The sequence below is a fragment of the Phyllopteryx taeniolatus genome, chromosome 17 (genome assembly GCF_024500385.1).
Source record: "Phyllopteryx taeniolatus isolate TA_2022b chromosome 17, UOR_Ptae_1.2, whole genome shotgun sequence".
NCBI lineage: Eukaryota > Metazoa > Chordata > Actinopteri > Syngnathiformes > Syngnathidae > Phyllopteryx > Phyllopteryx taeniolatus.
The window spans coordinates 1,179,380-1,197,522 of record NC_084518.1 but is presented as its reverse complement, the minus strand read 5'-3'; the positions used below and the strand labels follow the sequence as shown (position 1 = coordinate 1,197,522).

Below are 18,143 nucleotides of genomic sequence, written 5' to 3'. Positions count from 1 at the left end.
GATTACAAAGAGGTGAATGATTTACAGTAGACTGTTAAAGAGTTACACATGTTTTTAATGTAAATGTGTTGCGCTTGCTGTGCAGATTCATGTTGTTGTTACATGACAGCTATACCAAAAATATTAAGTTTATGCAATCTTTATAATCCAACTAAAACCATGTATCCTGATCTTTAATAAGAAGTGTTTTATCTGCGTCACTTCAGTTCAGATTAGGTCACTTCGGTTTAAAAGATTGCCACAATTTCACAACACACAAATCGGCTTGTTGTTGGCCAACTTGCTTCCTGGGGGACAGGAAGCAAGTAACTTACCACCAGAGAGTGAAAAACTGAAACCGTTGACATTTTTCACCCCATGATACTAAAATAGATCCAGCCACAACAGTTCATTGAGTCCCTTAAGCTTTCATAATAAGTGTTTTAGTCATGATTGTTTTAGATTGGTGACTGTGGGATACTGTTGGCTTTATAACCAATTGCCACTTAGGGCTACAATCAAGTTCGCCTGGCTTTATACATGTGTCAAATACAGTAACTGCCAATTGGTCTGGACCGCCACAACAGAGAAATGCTTTTAACATGAGCATTCTCTCCTCTTGGCTGAAATCCCATCATCAGTAAGCTTAGATTTTAATTTTTAATTGGTTCATTGAAAAGGGATATTGGACATTAATAAACAGTGCTGTAAATGGGTCACTGGGTAGATGCTAAAAAAGATTTTTTTTTTCTTTCCACCAAATCCCTTCAAAACATAATTGAACAATAGTTATACATGTACATACTTGAGTATTTGGTTGATGTCTGATTTCAAATTCAATTTGTTGTTAAAAAATATAGTAACAATAAAATTCAGGGACAATTGAGTAAGCAGACTGTAATATGATGACGTGATTATACATTTATATGATGTTCACAGTGACAACAGCCCATTGAGGGAAACCATAAATATGATGTGCATGGCGGCAAAAATGAGTTTGAAACCTCTGGTCTCGACATTGTTAATGGTAGTGGTACTCTACTATATTTAAGTTGAGTATTTATTTTTCTGGTGACTTTTTACTTTTAGTCCCTACATTTGAAAACAGTTGTCTGTACTTTCTACAACCTACTTTGTCAAGATAGGTTCATTACTTTTTTTCAATCACGGTTGATGATGAAACAATTAAAAAAAAGATGTGAATAAAGAGAGGTAAAGTCAACCAAAATTGAGATCTTGATTCACTGTGATTTTGGGGTTTCATAAGGTGGACATAAACAGGGACAGCAGTGTACAGAGGAATGTGAACCAAGGAGCATTATCAACAATAATGCAACAGATTCAGAGAAGCAAGATATTCCCCATCTATTGTTTGATGTTTTTAATTTCTAGAATGATTTGTGGCAAATACTGCATATTGTCTATTTTTCGAGCACTGTGCAGGGGAAAAAAAACCTTGGCATTCCTACGGTGGTTTTTAATCCTTATCAAAATGGGTATTGTGTAGAATTGAAAGTAAAAACATTCACTTTTCCTTTCTCTTTTTTTTACTGCATTTCAGAGCATTTCCTGCACTTTTAAAAAATTATTTTAAGTACAGGAGAGTTGAATTAGTACAGTACTTCTGTACGCAAGCACTTTTTCTAAAGTGCAGCAAGTGCGTAATTTTGCCACCTCGGGTTTATGTGGTACAAACAGTGCCCTTTTCTTTTTAAAAAAAAAAAAAAAAAAAAAAAAGGACATTTCTAATTGACCAGTCTTTTATACAATGGTGGGCTTAGGGTTAGTATGGTGATCCTAAACTTTAACCTGTCGAGTTAGTGTCTATATATATATATATATATATATATATATATATTATATATATATATATAAATCTTTGTTGTTTGTCGACTGTAAGTACAATGCAGCTGAGCGATGCTGTAGTGTAGCTAGCGTCATGGCGCCGCCCACTTCGGGAAAAAAAACTACAATCCCACAATGCTTTGCGGCAGGCAACATTTCTTGTCGACGTGGGCAGGGAGGCTTGCGGACACAAACAAATATACATGCCCCGCAGGAGCGAAGCGTGGCATGACAGGACCATTTGGAGGCGACCCCGCTCACCTTTGAAATTATGTGGCTCAAACCCGAAGAGATACTGCTGAAAAACGCCTTGAAACTGTGGGTGACCGAGAAGGATAATGAGTATTTTGTGGTTCAAAGGAGGCGAGGCTACGGCGAGGGCGGAGGCGGTTTGACAGGTAACACTTTGCGGGTCTCTTTGCGACCTCCTCGCACGTTTGGTAGCTGTTGCGTTTGAAGCGAACAACTCGTTAGTAGGCTCACAAATGAGCAAAGCTTTTCTTGTCTGCCAGCAAATAAGCGACAGTGTGCTACTGTATACAATAGCATGCTAGAATTTTGCACTGCAACAGGTTTAAGCTAAATAGTCAAGTGTTAACGTTGTTCTCTGCCTGTCCACGTGTCATTTCTTGTCCATTTGTTTCTTGACTGACGGTTTGCACGGAGTAAAGGGCAGTGCCCGTTGACACTATTCCTTTCATTGGCCTGTCGCTGTGCTCCAGGTTAGCCTGAATAATGACAGACTGGAAACATCATTCGACACATCTTCCTACGAGTCTGAATCATTCATTTTGAATTGATTTGGCACAAAATAGCGTTTATGAGTATGTTTTTGACAACCCAGGACACTTTGACAGTGTTCACGTCACGTTTTTTTTTTTTGTGGGGGGGGGGGGGGGGGGGGGGGGGTTGAAAGGAATTTTCGAAGAAGAGCTGGTGAGTAGAGTAGCCAAATATTGGGCTCTCGTAAGACTTCTGTTCCTTTAGAATAATATTACTCAAGTCCAAGTTCAAAAAAAATAAAAAATAAAAAAAATAAAAAAATTGGAATATGCTAACTCAAATATTGCCCAACAACATCACTTTAAAAAAAAATTTTCAGAAATTGACAAGCTAAGGAAAATTGGTCTAAGCTAAATGGTCTAAAATGAAGTGTCTTTGTCTACATGTGAAACAGCACAATAGGCTCCGCAACAAAGATGATGAATTATATAATTACATATAATTGGATTACACTCGACAAGTGGATTCATGCGCACTTGTCAGCAATGCTGACATCTGTTTCATTTCTCAAAAACAATTGGAGTTCTGCCAACTTACATCTTTATTTTCAGTGCTGTGCGTCCATTGCGGCTTGTTTTTCTCCCTGCTCCCTTGGAATATGCAATTTGCATTGACATGCTGCTGTTGACCTTTCGGTTGATCCTACTCCACAGAGCATTACATTTTGCAAGCGTAGACCGATGCAGCCTCTTATATGCTTCCCAAGTTCCAAGCGGAGTTGTTGTAGGCTGAAATGCTGACATTTTAAGGAAGACACGGATCCCGGAGCACGACAGAACTGTTCTTTTTCACAGTCCATCCGTCTATTTTATAGATTTCTGCCACGTTTCGCGTAAACGAGTCACTTTGAAAACGTTGCTACTGTGTGGGGCTGCGGTCATGTGACTGCCTCGCGCGTTGATTGATTACATGGGTTCAAACGTCACTCGTAGTTACGTTGGATTGGGGAAACGGAGTCACGAGGCACAAGTCTCTCTCATGAATCAAAATAGATTGCGCAAGCAATAATAAATAGTTATAGCTAAAAATCCAAGTAGCGAGCGGAATGGCACTCAATGGAAGAGAGTAAAAGCATTTATTCGGAACAGAAATACTCAAGCAAAAGTAAAAAGTACTGTATTGCATTCAAACTACCTTGACTAGTACAATTTCTCCAAAAAGTTACTTCATTAAATGTAAGGCAGTAAGTGTAGCTTGTTAGTCACTGCAATGTCAGAAATGTGTCAGCAACCGTTTTGACACGGCGACGGCGACTCGCGTTGAAATTCTGCAATTCACTTTAGTGTCACAGCGTTGCGTCCAGGTGATGGTTAGCATTGGGCTAAATGATCAGCCACTTAACAGTTCGGATTAGGTCAGACCTCACTGATGATCGCTAGGTAAATGTACTTGTTACAGCAGCGTCATAAAAAGCCAAAGAGCAGAGAAAGATATACACGGACAACAACGCACTTCACAGACTTCCTTGGGTGGAACGGTGTCACGTGAAACGTCAGAAAGGATTCAGTAAGTAGCAGCCTCAACAAGGTGTGCTATGAAGAGAGAAGAAGAAAATACATCTCAAATTAAGACAAGCAAAGACTCCATTCTGCCTTGTCCAAATGCGTCTTTTCCCCCAATTTCACCAGTTTTTAATGCTTTACCTCTGAAAATAGAAAAAGGAGTTTTTACATTTTAAAATTCCAAGTTATTATTTTCACCCGTATATGACCGTTAGGGATATACAAATGTTTCTTAAAATGTGGCTTGTATGACGATGAATGTGTTAGAGGTTGTGCTATAAATAGAACAAAACGTGCCAATGCTAATCTTGTTTTAAAAAAAAAAACAAAAAAAAACAGTTGATCATTCAGGCAGTAGTCTTTGAAACCCAGCTAAGGTAAATAAGAGACAATGAATGTTAATGGATGGCGTTTCCCACGATGGGAAATGAATTCCATCTGCCTGCGTGAATTATCGCGGCGCTTCGTCACTACCTGGTGCAACAGTGACAGTGGCGTGCTGCGGCTGAAGGCCTCTCCAACATGAGGGCTTTTCATGCCTCAAGCATCTCTCGAGAGCTTTTGGTCTCCTCCCGACAGTGAGACGACCTTTGTTGCCTCCCAGTGACAGCGTGACGACGCATGATGTTGCGCGATGCTTTTCATTTGTTCAATTCCTCAACTGCTGTTGGAACACGCAGCGAGTAAGGCCGGCGCAGATCTGCAGTTGATCTGTCTACTTGTTAATTATTCATGAGGGCACGTGAGAGAGACGCGTTCAAGTCCCAGATGTGGTCCAATTGCATTCCTGCTTGGTGTTAGTCGTAAACCGAAGTTAACAAAGACAATACCGCAATAATGAGAATACAGCTGTGATTTAAGTACAAATGGCCCCTCGTAGCTGAATATTCGATGTACGACGTGTGCATGCATGTCACACAGTGCCGGTTAGAAATATGACAGTGCTCTCTCTGGCAGGTCGCCTTGTGGGAACGCTGGACGCAGTGCTGGACTCCACATCCAAAGTTGCTCCTTTCCGCATACTGCACCACACGCCAGACTCGCAAGTGTATTGGGCCGTAGCATGCGGTATGTCCTCATATTAGCATTCCATATTTGTTCATGTTTAACCTTCACACGCAATAAGAAAATGTATTTGCTACATTTGATATATTTCCTCACTTCTCATGTTCCGCCAGGCGTCACCAAGGAGGAGATATTCCAGCACTGGGATTGGCTGCAGCAAAATATCATGAGGACGCTCTCTGTTTTTGACTCCAGCGAGGACATCACCAGCTTCGTGCAGGGAAAGATCAGAGTAGGACCAAACTTCCATTTGAATATTTCGACATTTTCAGACTCGATACAAGCGACGTACGACTGTGCTCTATTACAAAGAAAGCGATCTGTTTGAATTGACGCTGTCATGTTTACCTTTATTATTGCTCTGTAGAACTGCAGTGCCTCATAGAGAGCTGTTTTGGCGTACATGAGAGGAGCGGAATAACACAGGACTCACTCCGAGTATGATGCAGTACAGTTCTACATCGTGCAAACTACAAATGTAGAACAAACTTATTGTTAAATGAATTGTTGGTGTTGTTGTTGTTTTGGATGTCATTACATTTTGAAGGCGCGTCTGATGTGTGTGTAATATTATGATTATTATTATCACAACTGTGTATCATATTGCATGGTGATGCCACACCCCGAATGTTGGGTGTTATATTTTTCAGGGTCTGATTGCTGAAGAAGGCAAGACGTCCCACGTGCTGGAGGACGATCCAGAGAAGTTCAGAGAGGCGTACTTGAGGTTCGAGAATTGGTTTGCGCTGCCGCCGCAGGAAAAGCTGGTCACGTATTATGCCTGCAGTTACTGGAAAGGCAAAGTGCCCTGCCAGGGTTGGCTCTACCTCAGCACCAACTTCCTCTGTTTCTACTCCTACCTGCTGGGAGCTGAGGGTGAGAAAAGGCTGTGATGTTTGCTCACGTAAACGGCGTTAGCCTTCATTGAAACCTCGGGCCTTGTTCAATTTGCCTTCCCTTTCACTTTGTTTGTGGCCATTTTTGTCCACATACAGGCAAGTCTGTCATTTTTAAATCGTTTTTTTTGGTGCATATTTTAACTGCAAAAAGTTTTGAAGTTGCATCGTTTTTTTTTTGTGTCTTTCATAATATTGATGAATTTTTATTCTTTTTAAAATATATATAATATAACTATCATGGTGATGAAGTAGTTGACAATGTTAGCTTGAATGTTGTGATTACTTTAGATGGACCTGTTATTTTGGGATACTTAAGAGTATACTGTATATGATTAGCTTTCTATTTTATTACTATTATATAAGTCAAATCTGTATTCAGAATTCAGGTATTAGACCCGCTAACTTTTTTTTTTTTTTTTTTAAACTTCTTCCCACTCCTATTGAACATCATCATATAATTGATTTTTTCCCCAACCTATCTTGTGTTGATTGGTTTTAGTATATGTTCAATAACGACTTTTTATTTTTATTTTTATTTTTATTTTTTTTACCCAAATTGTACGATTTAGTACATAGAATAAGGAATTAAAAAAACAAAAGGAGTTTTAATGAGTTTCAATTGGCCAGAATTGGCAACGAGAGAGCCAAAAGTACAATTTGACATGGATGAATTCAGATGGACACAATTGGCCAGCATAGAGCACAGAGGGTGCAGCTTTTTTGCTGTAATCATTTCAAGAATGCATATTCTTATTCAATTGAAATAATAACTTATTTCCTATTTTGCTTGATCTGTAGTGAAATTAGTCATCTCGTGGGACGAGATCTGGAGGTTGGAGAAAACCTCCAACGTCATCCTGACTGAGAGCGTTCATGTGGTGGCTCACGGGGAGGATCACTACTTCTCCATGCTGCTGCACCTCAACGAAACATTCGTCATCATGGAGCAGCTCGCCGACTACTCCGTTAAGCGCCTTTTCGATAAAGAGGCCTTTGAAAGCGAGAGAGCACTCTCGGACCCGCTGCAAATTACCAAGAGGTGCTGACTCTCTGGTTATTATCTTTAGTCAGAATACATCATTTCAAAGTCAACCGTGTCACAACTCACCTCGATCGCGATGCGGGAAACGCCGTCCCGCGCTCCAGCAGTGAAGCACTCTGTTCCGCCCTCTCATTTCCAATAAGCAGCAATATATTTGAAACACGCATTCGACCAAGCATCTCCTAATATTTATGTTTATATTAGTTGTGTTCCGCTTGATATCGTATCAGCCTCACACTGATCGGGCTCATTGTTGTAAGAATACATATATGACTGATAAGGGCTAAAGCCTCTCTCATCACAGTGTGGGCCAATATACTGTAGATACTAAAAAGGTCATTCACTCCTGGCCAGCGCAAGCCCCTTTTAGTGTTTATCTTACATGTTACAGTTGACTTAATGCAACTTATTAAGCGTTCGTGATATTCATCGCGTCAATTGTTTTTCTCCCGCAGAGGCCTCGAGGCTCACGCGAAGAGTGAGCAGTTCCGGACATTTTTCCGGCTTCCCAAAGAGGAAAATCTGTTAGAAGTGCACGAGAGTTTCCTGTGGGTGCCTTCCAGCCATTTGAATACACTTGGCAAGATGTGTCTATCTGAGAACTACTTGTGTTTTGCCAGCCAGGACGGGAGCCAGTGTCACATCATCGTTCCAATGCGCGAGGTAAAACACCCGCGACATCACTCGATTTATTCCCATGCTGACGCTTCCTTCCGCCGCGCGTAATATGATGAAATGACTTTCTGGCCGGCCAACGCCGCCATCTTCCAGGTCGTAAATGTCGAGAAGCCAGATTCCGGCAGCCGTGCTTTAACGGTGTATGTGCGCGGGAAAAGGGCGCTCCGTTTCACTGAGGTGCGGGACTACCGGCGTCTGGCGACAACCGTCCGCGACAGATGCGGGATTAGTGCCAGCCCTCAGCACTCCGCCTCAGCAGAGGTCAAGTCTCGATTCTTGTCCGTGCACTCTTTTCTCGGCGCTTTCTTTCTAACATCGACACGGTTCCGTCCTCGTCACTAAGGTCATACGAGGCGAATGTCAGTCGCTCATCAACCACTTTGAGGACAATCCAGAGGACGTGACGCTCATGGTGGGCCAGAAAGACGGCAGCAAGGCAGTGAGCACAGAGGCTCTCATGACGGTTTTCCACCCGCAGGATGTTGAAAACCTTGACCCCAAAATGGTACGGGAAACACGCAAGCGTTTAGGGCAAACCCAGCCAAGTCACTCACGGCTAACGGCTGACGGACGTCGTAAAATGTTTAACTACAGCGTGATCAAGAAGTCACTCTACGTTATTTGTATGAGAATAATTGTGTGTACCTTACCGTAATGTAAGATGAAATGTGGCCAGTTATCGGTGCTCGTTGAACATTTGCTTTTCATGCAAGATGGCTCTCGCACATTTTGCTGTCGTCGTTCACGAACGGCTGAATCCCCGCCCACTTAGGAGAACCTGGAGGTCCGATACGGAAAGTTGTGTCTTCCGTCCTGCGAGGGGTCCTGGTGAAGTCTGTTGGCGCAAATTCCGGGGTGGTGGAATTTGGAATGCCAACGTTGCCCTCGCATCCGTTTCTTGTAACAATGAAGTCATTCAATAACAAACACGTCAAAATGATAAATACATTACAAAAAAAGACATCATTTAAAAATGGGGAAATACTTTTCAAGCAAGTATTAAAACACATATTTCGATCGATTCATGAATCCGTCAGGGGACAAACAAAACTGCTGAGTTGAAGCACTTTCATGCCATTTTCCTTATCGTCCCGTTCAACAGCTCAAAGAGAAGATGAAGGAACAGTCTTGGAACATCCACTTTTCCGAGTACGGCCGCGGTACATGTATGTTCTTCACCAGGAAGACGCGTGACTTGATTGTCCGTGGAGTTCCTGAAGCCTTGAGAGGAGAGCTCTGGATGCTTTTCTCAGGTATTCTTTCTTTCTTACGCCAAGCATCCTTCACACGCTGATATCTTAACAAGCTTCCTTAGAATAATCGCTGTTGCCGTTCTGTCATGGGTAAGGCGCCGTAAACGACATGGCAACTCACCCTGGCTATTATACGGAGCTGGTGGAACAGTCTCTGGGCACGAGCACGTTGGCGACGGAAGAGATCGAGCGAGACCTACATCGCTCTCTGCCCGATCATCCCGCCTTCCAGAGCGATACCGGAATCTCCGCCCTACGCAGAGTCCTCACCGCATACGCTTGCAGAAACCCTAAAATCGGCTACTGCCAGGTAAAGTCTCTCCGTATTATCCGTCGTCACCTGTTGGTGCCAGAAAAGCACAGAGCTTGAGGCAGCGTCGTAGATAGCTGGAGCCGGAAATATCTCCCATTAACGTATCGTGTGGACCATGAAAACTGCACACGATGATGATGGTCTGATTTTAGTTGTAATTCAGTGGGACAATGCAGATGTCCGATTTTTAACAACGGCACAGGAACTCCCACGAGTCGAGAAATGATCTGACCGTGGAATTGTCTGAGGGCATTTCATTCAAAGGTGACTCCCTTTTTTCCGTACTCAGGCTATGAACATTCTCACCTCTGTGTTGCTGCTCTACGCCAAGGAGGAGGAAGCCTTTTGGCTGTTAGTGGCCGTCTGCGAGAGGATGTTACCGGATTATTTCAACCGGAGAATTATAGGTGAGAAGGCGGCTGAAATGATTGGACAGAATGTCGAAATGTCGACGAAGCAGTCAATGGATTCTTCTTTACATTTTTCCCCTCCCTTTATTCACCGTTAGCGTTGCGTCGAAGGGCATCCTGCATAAAAAGTGCCCAGCCAATCACGCGACTTGCTGAATGAAGCGTAACGTCACAACAGCAACAAATTGATTCTAGATGAAGTATTACCATCGTGTTAGAAGTGTACGTGTAACAACATTATTTTTGTAGCCGCTTAATGTGCAACTTGTTTAGCTTAAACGGTGGAACAGAACTGTGTTCAAAAAGACTGCAGGGTGGCGTTTTGCTGAGCTACGGCTCGTCGGTTGAGCTAAATGTGTTCTGTTTTGAGGAGTAATGCCTCACGCTCGCTGGTGGAAGCAGTGAATCAACAACACTCTTTGCCAGTTGCAGCGCACACAACTGCCTCGTTAATAAGAATGCTAACTCGTGCCAAAAATCGCACGCACAAAAGCATCGAGGACTTGACTTTCATTTCAATTTCGACTCCACAAAAACGAAATGAGTAAGGCCACATTCTTTTGAGCACGCGTGGTGACACGCTGGTGTGTTTGTTTCCCCAGGGGCTTTGGTGGACCAAGCTGTTTTCGAGGATCTGATTCGAGAGAACCTCCCCCAGCTGGTGGAGAACATGACGGACCTGAGTTTCTTCTCGTCCGTTTCGTTGTCCTGGTTTCTCACCCTCTTTATCAGCGTGCTGCCCATCGAGAGCGCCGTCAACGTGGTGGACTGCTTTTTCTACGACGGCATCAAAGCCATCCTGCAGCTGGGCCTGTCCGTGCTCGATTCCAACGTGGAAGCTCTGATCAGCTGCCACGACGATGCCGAGGCCGTCACCATCCTCAACAAGTAAGCGTCGGCCGGCCCGGGGCCCACCTTTTCTCGCGTGCTACTGGGAATTCACGTTCTTTATAATTTACTCTTCAGATTTTTTGATAGCGTGACAAACAAAGACAGCCCATTGCCACCAACCGTCCAGCAAGCCCCCGTGGGCAACAACGATAAATCGACCCACTTGAACGTGGACATCAGCGAACTGATCCGGAAAGCCTACGAGGTACTGCGGCGTTTTCTTTTTCCCGCAGATCAGTTTCACTGCGCGTTTGAGCTCATTTTGTCACCTGTAGAAATACGGCAACATTCGCTCAGAGGAGGTTGAGAGTTCACGGAAGAGAAACAAGCTGTTTGTGATCCAGACACTGGAGGACACCACCAAGCAGAACGTCGTAAGTGGTCAAAGCATTTACTGTCTTCGCCCCGATATCGCCGTTCACCTGCTGCGCCGCGCATTTTTGGGTGCAACGTATCTCCTCGTCTGTTACGCTAATCGCCGCTATGTCGTGGAAATCAGCGTTTTGTAGCAATCGCTGTAATGCTCTCGCGCGTGGGAAAGGAGAGCCGCGGTCGCCGATGCACTTTTCAGCCATTTATTGAACACCCGGAGGAGAGTCAGACACAAGATGAAAATCAAACTATTTTGATCAGCGATGAATCATTTAGAGACCTTGTTTAACTCAAGATTGTCCAAATCCTCAGAATTTCAGCTGCTCAACTGATTTCTGAGGTCCTCCAGGAAAGCAGACTGATTATCGTTTGTATTTCATCAAACTAAGCCATTTGCAAACATCTGCTTTGAGGTTGGAAAAGAATGATCAACGTTTTTGAAGATTTTCGGACATGTTACAGCCAAACCAGTAACTGAATCAGTGCCGTGTTTTGGAATAAAGGGATGAAAATTCAGTTTGTTTATTTATTTATTTCTTTTATTTTTTAAATCCGATTCACCGGTTATTAAAACATAGTCGACAATTAAAATAATGGTTTGTTGCTGCCCTAATGAGCGCACTCTCACAGCAGCCGTTATGGGCTTACGCGCTGACTCGCCGTTGCACAGGCCCCGCCTCTTAAAGGCACATGTCTAACACACACCACAATATGTACAGCTTTTTATTTTCTATTTTCTGCTTGGAATTTTGGGGTTTTCAAATATGTCTCGTGTATTTCAAAAGTGTGTCTTCATGCATTTAAATGTGTTTCGAGCATGCAGGAGGAGTGATCGACCGAAGATTTGTAGCTGGCTGTGTTAGCATTTGGACAATATCAGTAAAAGATGTTTGTTTTTCAGATCCGTGTAGTGTCCCAAGAAGTCAAATTTCCTCCTGCCCAGCTTGACGAGCTTTACAATTTGTTCAAAGTGAGTGAGACGCTTTGCTGTCCTTTAGAAGCAAATCCGGCGTGCGTCTTGACTGCGCTCGTCGTTACGCGCGTGTCGTTTCAGAGGCAGCATTTTCTGAGTTGCTACTGGACAATGAAGAGTCCAGCACTGGTCCACCACGACCCGAGTCTGGCCTACTTGGAGCAGTATCAGCTGGGCTTCCAGCAGTTCAGTGTGCTCTTCTCCCTGCTGGAGCCTTGGGCTTTTTGCACCAACAAGAGCACGCTTTCTCTTTGGGTTTTCCGTTTGATCGACGAGAACCAAGACGGCTTAGTCAACTTTAAAGAGTTCTGTTGTGCCCTCGGTGAGATTTCGCAAGTCCTTGGTCACAAATGCAGCTTTCATTCTCACTTCAATAACATTATGCTTCTTCTCCTGCAGATCATTTGTACTGTGGATCTTTCACAAATAAGCTAAAGTTCCTCTTCAAGCTGCATTTACCACCAGGTAAAAACGTGTCCGTATTGTGCATGTATATATGGACAAATGTCTTGAGGCACACTCCTTTTTTTCCTTAATTAGGCAATCAAGGGTGAATTGCAATATGTATTTTAACCTTCAAAAGACAATTATAGTGCCGTCAACACAGAAGCAGTCTCAAGTGAAAGTAAAGCAATCCATATCCGGGACAGCAGCGTTCATTTATTGAGCTGATTGCTTTAGGGAGGGAGGGAGGGCGGCACGGGCGTATGATCTGCGTGGCGTAGGCAGAATCAAGAATCGTCCGCATGGGGCAAAAGGGAATTTGATGCTTTCAGGGGAAGACTTTTTTTTTTTTTTTTACTGTATTTACGGTTGACAGCTTGGCAGAAATCCTCAAGTGGCGTGCGGGCGGGCGTGCGTGCGAGAGAGAGTCGCCAAGGACGAGTGGTCTCGTGACCAGTGTTGCCACAGTTACCGGCATCCCTGCTCATGACCGGCTCCGCACCCTGGAACAATGTCACGAGGAGTTTTCCGTGCACGGCTGATGAGCTGCATCCATTTCTGCAAGCGTAGGATGCAGGAAATTGGAGTCAAGCCAGTGGAATGATGTGCTACTGACACCAAATGGACAAAAAGAAATGGGGCAATTGATCAATTTGAGGTTGTATGAGATGGGGACCACGGGGTCGTTCAACCACGAATCTTGATCAAACAAAAATCCGAACAATGAGTAACGCTCCCAGGGGGGGGATAAATGCAGCTGTAGCTCACAATCCACTTCTTTGGCTAGCAAAATCTTTGCGACTGTCACAACGCCCTCTGTTGGTTGCTGCCAAGTCGCGCGTTCCGTCCGTGGCTTTTGGGGGCAGGCGGCGGCTGCAGACCGCTTGTCGAGGCTCATCTAGATGACCGAGAACATGCATTGATATAGTGATTGTTTATTCTGAGCAGTCCAAAAAATGTACAATTTGCAGAAGCGCATTTATTTTCATCCCATACTGAAACGCAACGTTTCATACATGGCAGTTGATCGCTAGCTAGTTACTGGTTTTGTGTAGGTTAGCATTCAATTGAGGCAAGCTCCCAAAACATTTGGTGAATGGCGTCAAATTCAGATTCAGTCATAAATAATAATAATTACAGCGGACTAAACCTTGATTAGTAATTGCAAAACACAACTTGTCGTGTATTCGATGCAAACAATACAGTAAGTCGGCATACTGGACAGGAGCTGACCAATCTTTTCTTGGTTAATCATGGGCTAAACTTCCTTTGCCTTGCTTCTTGTGCTCTTCTGCCTTTTCATCTTTCTTCTCAGTGCGCTTACAGTCAATCTCTTCTAGCTTTCACAGGAAGTCCTTTGCACGTACAGGAACCAAGAGTCCCAAACTTTTCCGCAGCGACAGAAGGCGCTCCTCACTTGAGTAGAATTCCTGGTTAGCCTCTTGACTGCTTCTTCTCTCCTTCAAATCTCGCTTTCCCCCCCCCCCGCCCCCCCCCCCCCTTGACCTACATTTTCGTCCTTCCCCCACCATACGTTGATTTTCCTCTGAGGAATTGTCTTGACGTGGTTCGCTCATACGTTACAGACTTTGATCTTCCAGAAGATGGCGTGATTAAGAAAAGTCCCGAGAGAGGTACTTTCGCTGTCATATGCGGTCAAAAGCTTTGTGCGAATGCAAACATCTTTTTTTGCTGTGTTTATTTAATTGGCAGGTCGAGGAAAAGTGGACCTGCAGGCCTACCTGAAACAATGGCAGAATGAAATACTTAGGAAAGAGGAAACCATCAAGGACCTTCCTAGAATTAACCAGGTCATTGAATTCATTGGCTGGTTGATGTTATATCTGGAAAAATATTGAGAGTATTACAAGAATGATTCCTGCGTTCATCGGGGTTGGGCTAGGAGAATCTTAAAGGAGACCTTTTCCCCAAATGAAAACCATTCCTGGGTATCTTGTTAACAGGTCTATGACAAACTTGGCGGTGTCATTTCACACTTCATGCCCGGACAGGCAGGCGGAGACCCACAAATTCATGTAAATCCCCTCTGACATTTTTGATTCCTAATATTAGCAATGCATCGACGAGAGAGTCCGCTGAAGAGTGTCTGGTATTAGTTTCAGCAGTTTCTTTGTTTATTCTCGTGATTTAGAGGAACATCGCACCACATTTTATGACTAATGAATGCCGAAATTCCAAAGGGTTCACAAGCAGAAGCTGCTGTTGACCACAGCTCTCGCCCAGACACAACGGCAGCGTCACACGCCAGCCACCGCAAAAATAAGCAAACGTGTCTTGCATGAAATCATTGACCTAGAAAATAAGTGACAAATAACTTCACATACATGGAATAAATAAGAAATGTGCAACATTTTCAGGATGATACCAACACAACAATGTTCCCAAAAATTGTAGTGCGATTCCCGCACCCCGAGTCCGGTGTCGTTGCCGTGTGTACGGGTCGATATGGAGCGATGGCAACAGACTCTCGGGGTCCCGTACGAGCCAGCAACCGTAGCAGCCCGCCAGGGGCCCCGTGCGGCGGATTCCCGCCATGCCGCCGTTGCAGCGTATTTCGACACAATGTGTTTAAAAAGTGTGTGTTGGTATGTTTAAAGGTGTGCGGGTGGGCCAAAACCATGAAGCAATGTTCTCACGATTTCGAGCGGGTCTAGAATTGATGGCACCGAAGTCACCGTATCCTGTGTCAAGCACATGTAGCGCATATTGATGGAAATATGCTTTTCTCAATCTCAGGCTCAGTTCATTCAATTCTCCAAGACCCTGTACAACATTTTCCACGGCGACGCAGCGGAGGAGTCTCTGTACCGCGCCGTGGCCCACGTGACCAGCCTCCTTTTGAGGATGGAGGAGGCGGGCCGCAGGCTGCAGGAGCCCGGCGGCGCGAGGGCCGCGCTCCCGCGCTCTGACGCCGCTAGCCCCCGGGAAGCGGGGCCCGAGCTCCCCGAGCTCCCCGAGCCCCCCGAGCCCGACTGGTCCTTCTCGTTCGAGCAGATCCTGGCCTCTCTGCTCAACGAGCCGGCCGTTGTCGGCTTCTTCGAGAGACCCGTTGACATTCAGAGTAAAGTGATCCGAGCCCAAGCGGCCCAGCTGAAGCAAGCGATCGGGTAGCTTCGTAAGACAGACGAGGATCGGCGGATGAAGGGCAAAAAGGGCTGACGGGTTTCAAGGCGCATGCGTCTTGTCCGTCCTGTTTCGGTGTCGCTCATTCTGCAGATTCCACGGGCAGGGTCCCATTTCTGCATCTGTTAAGGGTACAGTGTTTGAAAGGTCTGATAGAAGAGCTCCGAAGTCATGCCTCCTTTTCCTTTTTGCAAATGAGCGCCCTTGGTACAGCTAATGTGACGTGTGTGTGTGTGTGTGTGTGTTTTCCTGTAAACTTGTTTGGAGGAGACTCATCTCGTCATTTGTTCTAAACCGTAGTCCAGTGATGCTTTTTCATTTGGGCTCATCAAAGTAGACTCGTCGCTCGGTGGAGAGCTGCCTGTGAGGGACGTTGAAGGGTTTGGATTTAGATTTTCATCACACATCTCAGGGTGCAATTCCTGTGCTTTCAGTGTTTTATCCTGAGAGAAATAGTTTGACGTTCCCACAAGATTATGTGTAGCGCGCACGTTTGCAGCATTGCGATGCTGGCCTACAAACTCCACGCAAAGAAAGCGTGTCTCGCTTTCCGTCGCTCTGTGCTTTGGCCGCTTGTTGCACATCATCGAGGCGTTCGACTTCAAGAGCTTCTGGATGCTTTGGTTTTGTTCTTGTCGGGTAGGAAAAGACTGTTCCAGAAGGGATTTGAGAGCTGCTGATTTCTTATATTTGTTCTAGCATTTAACATTTATATTCTGCACTGCAATTGTAAGTACAAACCAGCGTCGCCGTTGAGAACCGATGATGATCGATACGTCGATATTTTCATGTTTCCTGTCCAAGTGAGTAATGCAAACTCTAGATGACTGATGGCGTCAATAATTAAAGCCATACTCGTTATTCCAATACGATGGCTTTCCCGATGCATTTCAATAGTTAAGTCCTATAACAGATAGACTTCAGCCTAATTGATCAAATCTGTATTGAGCTGATTTAAAAGAGAGTTAGTTATTGAATGTATTTTTGTTATACGATTGTCCATGACCAGAAGGAATTATTTTTACAAGCGTGCTCTTCTTGTTTTGTCCAAATATATAAGAATTGAAATGCAAAACCGATGATTTCAAAGTAAGCTTGCTGCGTGTGGCAGGATTTGACATTTTCTTTTCGGTTTGAGAGACACTTGCACATTTCACTAGAGCTTCTTTAGTTTTGTTTTTCGAAAGGGAAAAGTCCTCGGACATTGATTGGAAACAATTTCACATGACTGCTTTGTAGGGATTGTATTATTATTATTATTATTATTTTAATTCCATGAAGGTAGATTTGTAAATCCTGTTGAGTGCAGTAGTATTTGATTCACCAAGTGATTTTTAAATGTGCAGTGATTGTCTGCTGCATTATCTTAATATATGACTTGCATATACTTCTCTTGCTTGTTGTAGCTTATTTTTTATTTTTTATATCGTTGTTGTTTCAAAGTAATAAAGAGTAAAGAGTGGTCATTCTTGAATTGCTACGGCTTACCTGCTTAATTTGATGAGATCACCACACAGGCTCACCTGGCAACAACACACTGCGACGATGCCGAAAGTCACGCGAATATTGCCGTTGAGCAAAAGCAGCCGTTATTGTCTTTGCAAATGGCGGAGTTCGTTACAGAGAGAAGAGTTTTCAAACGGGGTCGTATTTGATCTTGTACGTCTCCCAATTCCCCAAGGTGTGGGAAAATGCGTTGTGAAACCGAGATGGAACTTTCTGGCCGTCGCTCCGAAAGATTTGGCACCACGCGACACTGTTGATCACCGAAAGAATGTGAAACGTGTTAGCGCTGGCAGAATCATGCTTCTGGTCTGTCTGGTCCTCAGGCAAGCTGGAGGAAATTGTCAACGGTTCCAAAGACAAGGCGACATTAAGATGAAGATTTCTTGAATTGAGGCTTCTGCTCGAAAGCACAATAACGACAACAAAATCAATCTATTCATTCATGGTGGAAAAAAAGTTTTGAAATTCTTTGTATCACAAGACAAAAAAAATCATGTGAACAGGGGTGACGAGACTTTTTATGTCCGCAGTACTTGCCTACACACACTCCCCATCTAAAATGAGCGCAAGCGTATCGGTAGCAAAAAAAGATGATTTTGTGTGGCCTGTTTAACAGCTATCTCGCTGTTCATTTCATTCTCAGAAGACAAAATAATCCGTGTGTAACAAAGGACGACCGAAACCTTGCGCATGAATACTTTGGCGAGCTACACAGAATTTCCCCCTCATAAATGAGCAAAAGCTGTGAACGCTGTCTGTCTGTGTGACTTACAAGCATCGGTGTGACTCGGCAGCAGATGAAGCCGTCACGGCGACGTTTGGTTGCGACTCTGCCACCTCGACGCGGTCATCTCCGCTCGCCGTCGCCTTTCGAGACGCTTTGCATCGTTCTGTCCCGCTCTTTAGTGTGCCAGTCTACGCGCGGAATGCAAATGAACACGGAGAACAATAGGTGAGTGCAACTCCTTATTATTATTCAGATGTCAACCAGCATCACAATAGACTGTGTTTGACTTTGGAGGTTCCACTGGACATCAAAATGAA

The 18,143-nt window shown here is 44.2% G+C and overlaps 1 protein-coding gene across 3 annotated transcripts; it reads left to right on the top strand.

The window, feature by feature from the left end:
- The first annotated feature begins 1,965 nt into the window (after positions 1–1,965).
- On the top strand, positions 1,966–17,067 carry tbc1d8b (TBC1 domain family member 8B). 3 transcript variants are annotated; one of them, XM_061752199.1, is made up of 21 exons: positions 1,966–2,222; positions 5,067–5,177; positions 5,288–5,406; positions 5,825–6,050; positions 6,872–7,112; positions 7,571–7,778; positions 7,887–8,054; positions 8,137–8,298; positions 8,896–9,046; positions 9,142–9,356; positions 9,649–9,766; positions 10,372–10,657; positions 10,736–10,865; positions 10,936–11,034; positions 11,934–12,002; positions 12,087–12,327; positions 12,405–12,470; positions 13,790–13,882; positions 14,036–14,083; positions 14,163–14,260; positions 14,414–15,200. In XM_061752199.1, the coding sequence occupies exons 1-21, from the start codon at positions 2,096–2,098 to the stop codon at positions 14,498–14,500; spliced, it is 3,063 nt and encodes a 1,020-aa protein (XP_061608183.1). In that variant the 5' UTR covers positions 1,966–2,095; the 3' UTR covers positions 14,501–15,200. The 3 variants fall into 3 exon arrangements, with proteins under 3 accessions (XP_061608183.1, XP_061608181.1, XP_061608182.1); XM_061752197.1 differs by lacking the exon at positions 14,414–15,200 and adding an exon at positions 15,207–17,067 and having other exon boundaries at positions 1,967–2,222; XM_061752198.1 differs by lacking the exons at positions 13,790–13,882; positions 14,414–15,200 and adding an exon at positions 15,207–17,067 and having other exon boundaries at positions 1,967–2,222.
- Positions 17,068–18,143: the final 1,076 nt, after the last annotated feature.

Bases quoted from the DNA above. Each gene is read 5' to 3' on its own strand.
- tbc1d8b (XM_061752197.1), top strand. From the start codon at position 2,096: ATGTGGCTCAAACCCGAAGAGATACTGCTGAAAAACGCCTTGAAACTG. The intron at 5,407-5,824 runs GTAGGACCAAAC...TATATTTTTCAG, and splicing joins TCGTGCAGGGAAAGATCAGA to GGTCTGATTGCTGAAGAAGG. The intron at 10,658-10,735 runs GTAAGCGTCGGC...TTTACTCTTCAG, and splicing joins GCCGTCACCATCCTCAACAA to ATTTTTTGATAGCGTGACAA.